Source organism: Propithecus coquereli, unplaced genomic scaffold, assembly GCF_000956105.1.
Source record: "Propithecus coquereli isolate 6110/MARCELLA unplaced genomic scaffold, Pcoq_1.0 Scaffold89, whole genome shotgun sequence".
Lineage (NCBI taxonomy): Eukaryota > Metazoa > Chordata > Mammalia > Primates > Indriidae > Propithecus > Propithecus coquereli.
The window spans coordinates 7,505,766-7,518,258 of record NW_012155173.1 but is presented as its reverse complement, the minus strand read 5'-3'; the positions used below and the strand labels follow the sequence as shown (position 1 = coordinate 7,518,258).

Below are 12,493 nucleotides of genomic sequence, written 5' to 3'. Positions count from 1 at the left end.
GTATTTTTTCAGATGTTTTTGCTTGACATGTACAACTGTATGAACCAAAAGCAGTGAGAAGGTTTAGTCTTGCGTGCTAACTCTGACTGACAGTCGCTGACTGTAGCTCTATGCTGAGTATTCTGAGGCCCCCACTGGGCTACATTGGACAGTATGCTGTGATCTGCTAATAATGCCTGTCATGGGCACAACAAGGTGACAGGGTCTTCAAGGTGACACCTATTTGCCAGCTCTAGCAAAGACTTAAGTGGAAGAAAGTGGTTGGTCCCTAAGAAGACTAGGCAAAGGGGCAAGATACAGTCATGGGGCTCTGCCTCTACCATGCTTGGCCTGTAAGTCAAAACATGGGTGTACTCTATAAAAGAAGAGCAAGTCTTTCCACTGGCAAAAATATTGCTAGTCAATCTCAATCTTTTCCTTCATGGCTTTGATTAATTTAGCTCCATGTTCCTCCTGCTTTCTTAGTTCCTTCACTTTCTTCTCCCTGTGCCAATATGTGCGCGTGTATGTGCTTGGTTATAAGTGACTGTTGGGTGCAGAACTTAGTGGAAATATGGGAGTTACCTGGGAGGTGAAAAAAGGGGTCACCTACCTTCTGCCTTGTTGTCATCCACCAGTGGACAGGCCGTCCTCAGGGTCACTGTGCTGAGCTCTGAGTGCCTCCCCCGTGTATCCACAGCATACAGAGTGAACCTGTAGCACAGCAAGAAGACAGAGCACCAGGCCGTGACCTGACATGGAAACTGCAAGGAGGAACACAAGATCATGGCATGGGAGTAGTGGTCGAAAGAACATGGGGATGCTCAGGTTGCAGGAGAAATAATCTGAAGGAAAAAGAATGATAATTATAAAGCATTTATTGAGCATGGACTGCCTGCTGGGCATTTTGCACTTAATTTCCTAAAACACAATTAAGCAAGTCTAAAAAGCAGGGATTTATTATCACCTACGTTTCACCAATGAGGACACTGAGACATAGATTGTATATCTTTCCACGGACTTAGTTACTAACGCACAGAACAGGGGATTGAACTCAAGGACTCTGAGTCCAAGGCCTGAGAAGTGAGTCCCAATGCCCATCTATATGGCTGGATATATTCATGTATATATTTTTTTATTCATTCACTTTACAAATACTTATTGAGCATAAATTATGTGCCAGGAACTATTTTAGGTGTCAAGGTTATAAAGGCAAACAAGAGAGTCAAGGTCCCTGCTTGCATAAAGCTAATCAAATAGTAAACAAGTCAGATAATGGTTAAGTGTGATGGGGAATGTAACAGAATACCGTGAAAAAGGCTAATGTGGGGTCTTGAGTGTATATAGAGTGGTCCAGGAAGGAAGGCCTTCCTCAAGAGGAAAGGTTTGAACTGAGACCTGAATAATGAGCAAGAACTGGTTTATGGGAGGAAGACATGGGGCAAGAGCATTCCAGGTAGGGGGATCTCTAAGTGTGAAAGCCCTGAGGAGAGAAGGAGCCCAGATGGTTGGAGGAATAGACGGCCGGTGTGGCTGGAGCAAAGTGACATCAGTGGGGACCTTGGAGGCCAGGACAGGGAGTCTGGGAGTTATTCTAGCTACAAGGCATGTGCCCACCTTTCCGTGATGTCATCTGGAGCTCTCTGCTATATTGGTGGGAGTAGATATATCCTATGTGGCTTTAGAAGGGAAGAACTGGTAAAAGACCCGCTAGATTTGGGTCTAATCCAGAGCACAGAATTCTTTCTAGAGCAGTCTTTGTCTTCTGTCCTACCCTGAGGAGGCTCTATGACCTTCATATCCTCAGATCTCCAAGTTCTGTGGTTTAAATAAAGCTCCGGAGGGACTTTCCAGAGGATGTGAACCTTAGAGGCCAGAAACGGTCTGAATAGGAGAGTCAAACATCTGAATGTCCTGTCTGTGTCATGCCAGCCTTTTTCACCACCTTTAAGGGTAGACACAATAGTGTAGAATGGATAGAGGGTTCCCTGTGTTAAGTAGAAAAGACTGGAGTCCTAGTGGCCCTACTTCCTTTTGTCCTGCCCCAGCACTCCAACATGCTATGATTTCCAAGTTTCTGAATGGTGAGCCCTGATTGTACGTATTAGGCATTTAATAAGTATGAGTTGGTTGCACAAATTAATTAATATGTGCTAAGACCTTAATATGTGTCAAGCACTGAGCTAAGAGGTTTCACTCACATTATCATAATTAATTCCCCCAAGTAATCCTAAAAGATAGGTACTTTTATTCTCTTTATTTCATACAGGAGGCTCAGAGAGGGGAAGCAGCCTGCCCAGAACCACATGGTAATTACTGGCAATGGCAAGTTAAGCCTTGGTTTGTCTGACTGCAAAGCCCATGTGTTCAACCACTGTCAGCCACTGTCTTCTGACCACAGGTCTGCGGATATCAGCTCTGCACAAATGTGATTCCATTAGCCACACTTGCTGAACCCCAACTATTATATGTTGAAGTAGTACCATCTCATATGTTCTTCTAATCTTAAGAAAATGTGCTAAAATAATCATCCTCACTTTCTCCATCTTTCAGAAAAGGAAATTGAAGATAAAAACATTAAGCAATGTGTCCAAAGTCACAGATTCAGAGAATGAAGGAGTCAAGACTATGGTCTGTCTTACTCTAAATCCTACACTCTTTGCTCTCCGCTGCCATTTTGCTGTTCCAGCTCCACCACTGCCTGGCTCAGAGGGTCTGAACTGGGTATCTACATGGGCCCTCCCAGCTTTGACACCCCATGGCTTGATGTCTCAAAGGTTGTTTTAATAAAAGGTACCATGAGTTCAAACTTCTGGCTATGAGGGAAGCAGGGGGCGACAGAGCAAGGAGCCTGGTCTTGAAGATGTCCAGGCCTGAGTTCACATTCCAGTTCTACTTCCTTTCTCTGGGACCCTGAGCAAGTCACTTCACTTCTCTGAGCCCACTTTAGCTCTCCGCACCTGGAATATGTGACAGGGAGACTGTAGCCCACCTCACAGGTTCAGTATGGATAGATGTGAAATGTAAGTGCTCTGTGAGGTAACTTATCATTGGAAAGCCACACGGAAGAGTTGGCAACAAGACCATAAAGGCACTCCAGGATGTGAGAGTAAGCAAGTTGCAAAGTGAGGAGGTGAGAAGTAACATTATGTAAGTACTTACCATCCATGTCCCAACCCATCTAGAAAGTGGCAGAGGCAGGACCCACACCCTAGCCTGCAGGTCCCAGAGGGTGGGCACTTCAGCTTGGGAACAGCTACATTGCTGTCATTTAACACAGTACTAAGCACACGGTAGGCACTCGAAAAGCATCTGTGTAAATGAATGAACCCGAGTGTACCACATTTCATTTCTCAATCTCAGTTTCTCCATCAATAAAATGGGGATAATTTCACAGACCATGCATGGTTGTCTCAAGGATTACATGGAGTGATACATGAGAAAGTGGCTTGTAAGCAGAAGATTTTTATAGAGAGCATTTATACAGCACTTATTTGGGCAAGAGTGTACATTTTAAAATACACTTTCTTGGAGTCAGAAGAGAGGGAGATGCATTTCAACTGAGGGAAATATGGAATGCTTGTAGTGAATGGAGACTCAAATGTGAGGAGTTGGAACATTTTCAATCCTGCTTTCCCACAGGCCACTTATGTTTCTGTGTTGCTTCTGCAATACATTTCATCCACCAGGAGGGTCTGGGACCACCTCTCTGGTTAGCCAAGCAGCATGGATGACAGCATGCTGAGGAAGAAGTAGTCTTAGGTTTTCAATTTATAAAACTCGGGTAGAATCCTTGCTTTCTGCAATTGCCAGCTGGATATAACTTTGGGAAGTTCCTTCACCTTCTCTGGGCCTCAGTCTCCTTACCTGTAAAATAGGGTGAAATTACCCATATCTTACCAGTTAGTGATCAAGACTCAGTGATATAATGATCATAATAACAGGCCCGGTTCAATCTTTGCTCCCCAAAAGGTAGATTCTATTTTTGTTATTATAGTAACCAAACATGTCAATGGAAGCCTGCGGCTGGAGGAGGCCTCAAGGCACCCTGCTGGGGGGTGGAAAAAGAGGAAGATGTCAGCCTCACAGGCCTGGGTCAAAAGTCACAAGGCCATGCGCTTTCTGCCTGTCTCAGCTGTAATTGTAGAACGGTTCCAGAGACACATCTGAAAGCTGTTAGGGGACTAGGCAGGGCCTGGAGGGAGGAGGCCTGTGAAGAGAAGAAAGTGGTGGTCCCCGATGTGGAGAAGGAAGAGAGAAGGAGAGAGAGAGATCGGGAGACGGGGTGGAGAGAGATGGAGAGACACATGTATATACAACATGGAAACCCACAGAGCAGAGAGGCCGAAACGGAGACAAAGACACAGACACACACACACACACACACACACACACACACAAACACACAGAGAGACAGAGAGAGAACAGTCAGACCTCTATGTTTCTCAGAGGATCAGGATGTCAGCAACTCTCTGTTCAGTTCTGCCATCTTCTCTCTGAAACAGACTAAGCCTCACTAATATCTGAACTAAAACTCCTGAGCCATCACCTAAGTCCAAATCCTCATTTTCCAGGGGCAGAACCCGAGGCCCAGAAGGGAGAATGGCACTTTCTTGACTGCTCCTCCTGTGCTCTTTCTATACACTGCCCTGCCTCTTGCACTGAGGCTGACTGAGGTCCAAGCTACTTAGGAGATGCTCTTGTTATAACACAGGTGGCTCAAGGATACAGTTAGATGGACTATTTAGGAACCTGGAGCTCCAGGCCCAAACCATTGCTAGCCCTCCCCGCCGACCTTGTTTCAGGGGAAGGAAAGAACACTGGCCAAGGTAGCTGAAAACCTGAGTTTGAGTCCCAGCTTTTCCGCAGACTGTGGTGTGAGATAGCGTACCTAAAGTAATATGGTCTCAGTGTATTGGGAGGTTGAGATGGAAAACAAACAAACAAACAAACAAACAGCCAACAAACAGTATGGGGAGACGCCTTGGGATGACTACTCAAATGCAAAGCATTTCCCAGTGTGTCTTCATCCCTGTCAGGACATTGTCATCCTCAGGACATAATCCTCATCACCTTCATCACCATCTTCATCATCCTCAGGACAAACTTCTTACCTTGGAACCCCCAGTGTGGCTCTCTGATGTTCATTCATTTGACCGTGTTATTGAGAACATATAAGCTCTGGCCAAAGGTCTAGGCTTGTTTGCTGATCTTTCCCTCCTGCTCTGCTTCATGGTGGAGGCATGTCCAATGCTGATTATCCCAGACATGGACCCCACTTCTCTGTCTTTGCACCTGCAGCACCCTCTGTCTAGGTCGCCCTTACCCTTCTCCACTTGACCCTCAACACCTGGCCCTTGAAGCATCACTCAAACCCCATCTCCTCTGGGAAGCCTGTTCTGACCCCTCAGAAGAGCTACGTAGGCTTCCTTCTTCCCTGCATGGTGCCCGTGTCATGCAGGGCCTGTGTCCCGTGGTGCACACGTCACATAGCTAGGCCAGTGCCCATTCCCTTCTCTCTTGTACCCATGAGTATGTGAATGCCTTCAGGATCACAACATGGTTCTACCCACTCTGAACGTCTACATCTGGAGCACCAACACTCAGCAAATACTGGCCATAATGAGCGACGCACTGAATAAATGACTCAATCCTTCACGAGGTTCATTTCTCTTTTCTGGAAATCAATCTCTCCCTCTATAAATGGAACAAAAGGTGATTAGATTGAAGGGTTATTAAAGGGGATGGAATGGCAGGAGAGCTACTAAAGGCATGGCTGTGGAATCAGACAATTTGGTTTTAAATTCTGGCTCCCCATCTATTGGCTGTGTGAGACATCGTCTTGAATGACTCACCTATGAAATGGGAATTGTAATATTAAAATCCACCGTTTAGGGTACTTGTTAGAATCAAATGGGATGCAGAACGGAGAGTGCTCAGCGTGATGCCTGGCATGTGCTAAGCTGCCAACAAGCAATAAATATTGGTATTATTATCATCATTGCTTTTTATTATCATTATTATTTATGCCACTGCCCAGGGCTCGGGCTTCACCTCCACTTGGAGTAAGTGGTCCTAGTGGAGATCAGAGGAGGGTGGGTAGAAAGGAAGCTGTTGTTGGTCTCATCCAAGACCCCCAGACCTCCTCACAGCAGGAGTGAGAGAATGAAACCGAGAAGTTAATTGGCGGTGAGAGCTTCTCACGGATCTGACAGGGGGTAAGAGCAGGGACAGAGCCCCAGAGGCCCACGGCAGGCCTAGGTCCCTGAGAGTACAGGAGAATGCGATTGAAGTCTCCAGGCCAACGCCTGCTCTTCCCCAGCCGCCGCATGATTTAGGCTTTCTGGGGAGGCAAAAGTCTCCTTGCTGATTTGAAGGGAAACAGATGTTTCCAGGCCAGAGGCCCTGGTCTTGTAAAATGCTCCTTCCCCCACACAGCTTTGGCAAACAACTTCCTGTTAGCTCACGCCCACCCCTTGCACCCCCACTACCATCGCTCCCTTCCCTGCCATTCCCAGCACGATGTGGCAGTCAGGGATGGTGGGAAAAACACCACGTTCCAGCTCCGGCTCTGGGTCTGAGAAGTTGGATGGCCAGGGACACCTGACTACCCTACTCTAAGTCTTAGCCTCCTGTCTGTGCAGGGATAGGCTAGATATGATATTCTAGGAACTGAGGATTTTATTTTTCTGAGAGAGCTAGTGTTGTCCCTTCCAGACCTTTCTCCAATGGAGTCAGGGACAAAGAGCATGGACTTGCAAACCGGAGTGTTCTGGGTTTGAATTTGGACTCTGCCAGAGCAGTAGCAAGTAGCGACATAACCACTGAACCTCAGTTTCCTTATCTGTAAAATGGTGACAGAGATTCCGTCTTGTGGGGTTGTGAGAATTAAATCAGAATTCAATCTCCCCACCCATATTTTAGGTTTCTTGTGAACAAAATTGAGTACTATACCTTTTCCCTTACACTACCCATGATCCCCAGACAGTCTGGACCCAGAGCAAGTGTGCAGTGAGGTTTGTGATTGATTATTGGTGGGAAGACTGCTAGACACCCTGCAGTCCAAAGGCTCAGGTTCCTAATCCAGCTCTACTCAAGCAGTAGAAAGAGGATTCTCATCTTTATGATCACAATGAGGCAGGGCGTGTTGTGGTTACAAAAGACTCTTAAACCCAACTACATGAGTTCAAATGCTGGTTCTACACTCTACTATTTTTATGACCTTATGCAAGTTAGTTAACCTCTCTGTTCTTCAGTGTTTCTTGTCTTTACAATCTGTATGATACTAGTACCTATCTCAAAACACTATTGGAAGAATAAAGTACTTGAAATAGTGCTTGGCACATGGTAAGTGCCGAGTAAGCATTAACTCTTATTCATTGTGTGTGTTTACAGGATTAATCTCTTCTATAATGGCTTTAAAACAAACCTTCCCCCCAATTCTTTGGCACTTTACCTTGGATGTGGGCAGGCTCATGACTGTTTTGACTCGTAGAGCATGATGGAAAGGATGCTGAGTGGCTGCTGAGTGTAGATAGTGAAAGGTGATGCGGCTTCCACCTGGCTCACTAACACATTCTCGCTTAGAACCCTGAGCTTGCATATAAGAAATGCAACCACCTAGAGGCCTCTGTGGTGTGAAGAAATCAAGCCACATGGAAAGCCACGTGCAGGAGCTTGGGCTGTCCTGGTGCACAGGCTCCACACGGATGAGTAGAGCAGCCTTCCCATCATTTCTGCCCAAGCATTCGAGTCACCCCTAGCTTTTGAATTCTTGCAGTGGAGGCCCCACACTTCACGGAGCAAAGATAGCCCAACCTGCTGTGTTCTGTCTGAATTTCTGACCCACAGATCCATGAGCAAAAATAAAATGGTTGTCTTCAGCTGCTAAGTTTTGGGGTCATTTGTTACGTCATCAACAATAACTGTAACAATTTCCAAATAATGACAGCAGGGTCAGCAAACCACAGCCCACAGGTCAAATCTGGCCTGCTGCCTGTTTTTGTAAATAAAGTTTCAACAGACATGCTCTTTTCTTGTTTGCTTTTAATGCATTTTCTATGGATGCTTTCATACTACAATGGAGGATTTGAGTCACTGTGTCAGAGACCACAGGGCCCACAAAGCCTAAAATATTTACTATCCGATGTCTAGAGAAAAGCTTGCTGACCCCAATGTAGAGCTTCGATGATATTTAACGTGATATTTTTGCTTACATTATTCCATTGAATTCCAGGGTTAGAAAGCATTCCCATTTTTCAGATAGGCTCAGAGAGTTTAGGTGACGGGGCCAAACTCACATAGCTCTTCTGACTCCAGGTCTAACACCACAACGACCAGTTAAATATCCAGACTCCAGTTTGAGTGATGATTCTGAATGAGCAGTGTGGCTTTGGCAAGTCCCACATGCTCTGGCCTCAGTTTCCTAGCCTGGGCCATGAGAACACTGGGCCAGGTGGTATGGAGTGGCTATCAGAATTCAGATGTTCGAAGTTTCCCCCAAGCCGGGTGCTAGCCACCAGGCAAAATATCTACATTTGAATATCAACATGAGATTTGAGAGTGAGTGGCCAGGGGCTGCTACGGATCCCTGCTCCCTTCGACATTCAGCCTGCCCACCCTCATGCACCAGAATCCGACTTTCCTATCTCCCAACTCAGGCTGACAATCCATGCTTTCTGCCCATACAAATATTTAATTCCAGTGCCCAGTAGAGAGAGATCATCATGGTATTAAGGACTCCAGTCCTAGTTTCTACTTTCAAAACAATCCAGTCCAAGGTGTGATTGGAAGGCCCTGGCTGGGACAAAGGTGAGGCTATCTGTGGTTGGACTGCAAACATCAGTGTCCCCCACTTGCACTCCCTTCAACCCCTCCAGCTGCATGAGCTAACAGGTAAAGAATCAGGGGAGCGGGGGAGCTGGCAGCAGAGCTCAGGGGGAAGGCCAAGTCTGGAAACCCATGTTAGTACTAAGTTCTGGCATTGGAGACTTCAATCTGCAATCAGCACTAGGCATCCACTCCTCCGCCCACTGAGGCCCCCAAAATTCACTGGTATGTGAGCGTCACCCGAAAATTCACAGTGCTGTGAACACCAGAAATCAAAAAGAAATGATTACAATATTGACTTTTTTTTTTTGAGACTGAGTCTCACTCTGTTGCCCTAGGTAGAGTGTGTTGGTGTTATCATAGCTAACTGCAACGTCACACTCCTGAGCTTAAGTGATCCTCCTGTCTCAGCCTCCTGAGTAGCTGGGACTACAGGTATAGGCCACCATACTCGGCTAATTTTTCTATTTCTTGTAGAGATGGGGTCTCGTTCTTGCTCAGGCTGGCCTCAAACTCCTGAGCTCAAGTGATCCTCCCACCTTGGCCTCCCAGAATGCTAGGATTACAGGCATGAGCCTAATATTGACATTTAAAATTAAATAAGTATACGCTAAATTATAATTAAAGGGTATTGAGTGTATCTCCAATACCTGACTGAGCAGTGAATGATCATCACAGCAGCTCCACTCTGTATGTGCCTTGCCACTAGTGAGGAAAAACACCCACCCAAAGGAAGAATGTGGTCCTTGCTCTCACAGAGCTCACAGAAGAGCAGGAAGATGGTCATATGAATAAGAAATGGGATGCAGTGCTACAAGCTCATCAATAAAAATGTATTCTTGCCCCTACATTTGCTTCAGGTGTGTCCTTTCTTCCTTCTTTCAAAACAGTGGACTAAGCCTTGGCTATGAGTTCAAGGGCTACCATGAACTAGACCCTACCTTGATGCATCTTCTGTCTGCTGAAAATGGGTTGTCAACCACCTACAGGGCTCTCATTTTCTTCTATGGAAAGATGGCGACAATTCTTGCCTTTCCCATGTGAAAGTCTTTAAAGAGTGAATAAGCCAGTGATTTGAATATACAAATAAGCTGTAAGTGATCTAAGTTCATTCATTTACTCATCAAATATAACCCAGCCCTTCTTGGAAAAAAACTCAAGTTGGCACTTAGTTTGGCTTTAGCAGCAATTATATATGAGTCCTTCCTTTTCTTGGTCTTATCCTGTCCTTTCATCTTCTCATTCCTCCCCTTTTCCTTCTCCTCTTTTTTAAGGGCGTGGACTAAATGATAACATGTAGTTGGACTGACCATAGTTCTTAATTGGAAGATGTTCATCTTTTAATAGGTAGTTTTATGGTAAAGCAGACACAGACTAACTTTATGGTCCCAAGTCAAGGAATAAATTAAGCACAGAATGCCCAATTATTTCAATCCAACTTGTATCCCTGGGATCTTTAAAGCAAATTGTAGGCTTTTAAAAATATTTTTATTGTATACTGGACAGAATCTCTGAAACCCAAATATAAACAATAATTTTTAAAATGACTTCAGTTATAGAAATGATTTTTCAGAAAGGCATAACTCGGAAGTGTGTTGAACTGAGAGACAGAAGGTACAATTTATAGTTTCACCTTGTTACTAACCAGCTATGTGGCTTTGGTGGTACTATTTGACCTCTCTGTGCCTCAGTTACCTGTCGACAACCCCATAGAGATGCGTTGAGAACCAAATGGTCATTATGGACGTGAAAGGGCCTTAGAGATTCCATACACGTTTCCTGGGCACATTCTCTGTATCAGATACAGCGCTGGGAGGTTTTACACAGTTATCTTCTGTTCTCTTTACAACTTCCTAAGGGGCGTGTATTATTAAATCCGTTTTACAAGGAGGCAAGTGAGCCTTGGAAATGTGAATTGACTTTCCCAAGGCTGCAGAGATAGTAGTAGTAGTTCGGCCAGGCCCCCACTCACTCAAAGTCCAGTATTCTTTCCAAATAGATAGAATTATTAGGTATTCATTGGTCCCAAGTGGGTCCTGAGTCACAGTTCAGAGGAAGTTAGACTTTATGAGGAGGATGAACTCCATGTTCCCAACTTTTGACAAGGAAGAGATCTTACCACAGAAACACCGTCACCCATTGCCCCCTTTCAACACTGACGCTGCTCCTCTTCCCACGTCTGACCCTAAAGCCCTTCCCTTTTTCCTTGGTGCTTTTCGAGATCAAATTTTTCTAAAGCCAAGCCTAGCAGAGGGGAGGCCAAGCAGAGGCTACCAGCTTGGATTTACTCTTTGGCATTGAGTGAGGGAACACTACAGGCAGAATGGTTCTTATTTACTTCAAAATGAGCTCAGTTCCCACCTCAGATGTGAGCTCTGCTTTTCCACGGGTGGACAGCTGGGAGTGGGTGGAAGGAAAGCCCTGTGCTTTGAGTCTGAAAGATGGAGTTTTTTCTTGCTTCTAACATCTCTGAGAACCTTAATTTCCCCATCTATAAAATGGAGTCGACAGTACTTCCCTCACAAGGTTATTATAGGAATGAAATAACATGAGAAACACCTAGAACAGTGCTTGGTACAATAAATGTTATCTTCTTACTCACTATACTCAAGTGAGACAGCATGAAAACAATGCTTCTCGAAAATCAAATCTCTGGGCAAAGGCCATGGTCCTGGAGGGTGTTGTTTTTCATAAGGTTTGGTTAGAGCTCCAGTTCAGTCACTGGCTGTGTAGGCAAGTCGTACCGTGTCTATGAGGTTCACCTTCCTCATCAGTTACATGGTGATGGTAATATCCACTTTCAATAGTAGTTATGAGAATTAAGAGACAATTTACACAGTGAGGCATTGGCTAAGCTGAGGCCTGAACTCAGGGCTACCTGACTAGAAAGCCCTGATTTTGTCCCTGGTCAACAATGTGACCTTGGGTGAAGTTCTTCTCCATGGATTTTGCTTTCTTTTCCTATTTAACAATAGGTTACCAGATGTCTTCGCTGTTGAAATGTACCAAATGTTAACACCAACTAGCACCAATCCTCCACAAACTCTTCTAAAAAGATAAAGGAGGAGCGAACACTGACAACTAATTCTTCAAGGGTGATGTTACCCTTACACTAAAACCAGACAGAAACATCACAAGGAAAGAAAATTACAGTCTAATATTGCTTATAAATATAGACATGACAAAATACTAACCTAATAGAACAATTGTAAAAAGGACTATACTCCATGACCAAGTAGCATTTATCCCATGAAAGCAAGATTGGTTCAACATATAAAAATCAATCAATGTAACACATTATATCAATAAAATAAAGGACAAAAATTACATGATCACCTCCATAAACACAGAAAAAGCTTTTACAAAACTCGAAACTCTTTCATGATTACAAAACACTCAACAGACTATGAATAGAAGGGAACTTCCCCAATGTGATAAACAACATCTATGAAAAACCCACAGCTAACATTGTACTTAATGGTAAAAGACGGAAATATTACCCCCTGAGATCTGTAACAAGAGAGAGATGTCCACTTTCACCATTTCTATTCAATATGATACTAAAGGTTCTAGACAGAGCAATTAAAAAGCAAGAAAAAGCAGAGCAAGAAAAAGCAACAAAAAGCATCTAGATAGAAAAAAATGTAAAACTATCTCCTTTTGTAGAGACATAATTTGGTACATA

General features: G+C 44.5%; 1 protein-coding gene across 3 annotated transcripts in view; it reads right to left on the bottom strand.

The window, feature by feature from the left end:
- ASTN2 (astrotactin 2) overlaps positions 1-12,493 on the bottom strand; it is an 893,996-nt gene that overhangs the window by 15,162 nt on the left and 866,341 nt on the right. For all 3 annotated transcript variants that reach the window (XM_012664418.1, XM_012664417.1, XM_012664419.1), the window contains one exon: positions 593-693. In XM_012664418.1, coding sequence (XP_012519872.1) covers positions 593-693 — 101 coding nt within the window. The remainder of the gene's footprint in view (positions 1-592; positions 694-12,493) is intronic.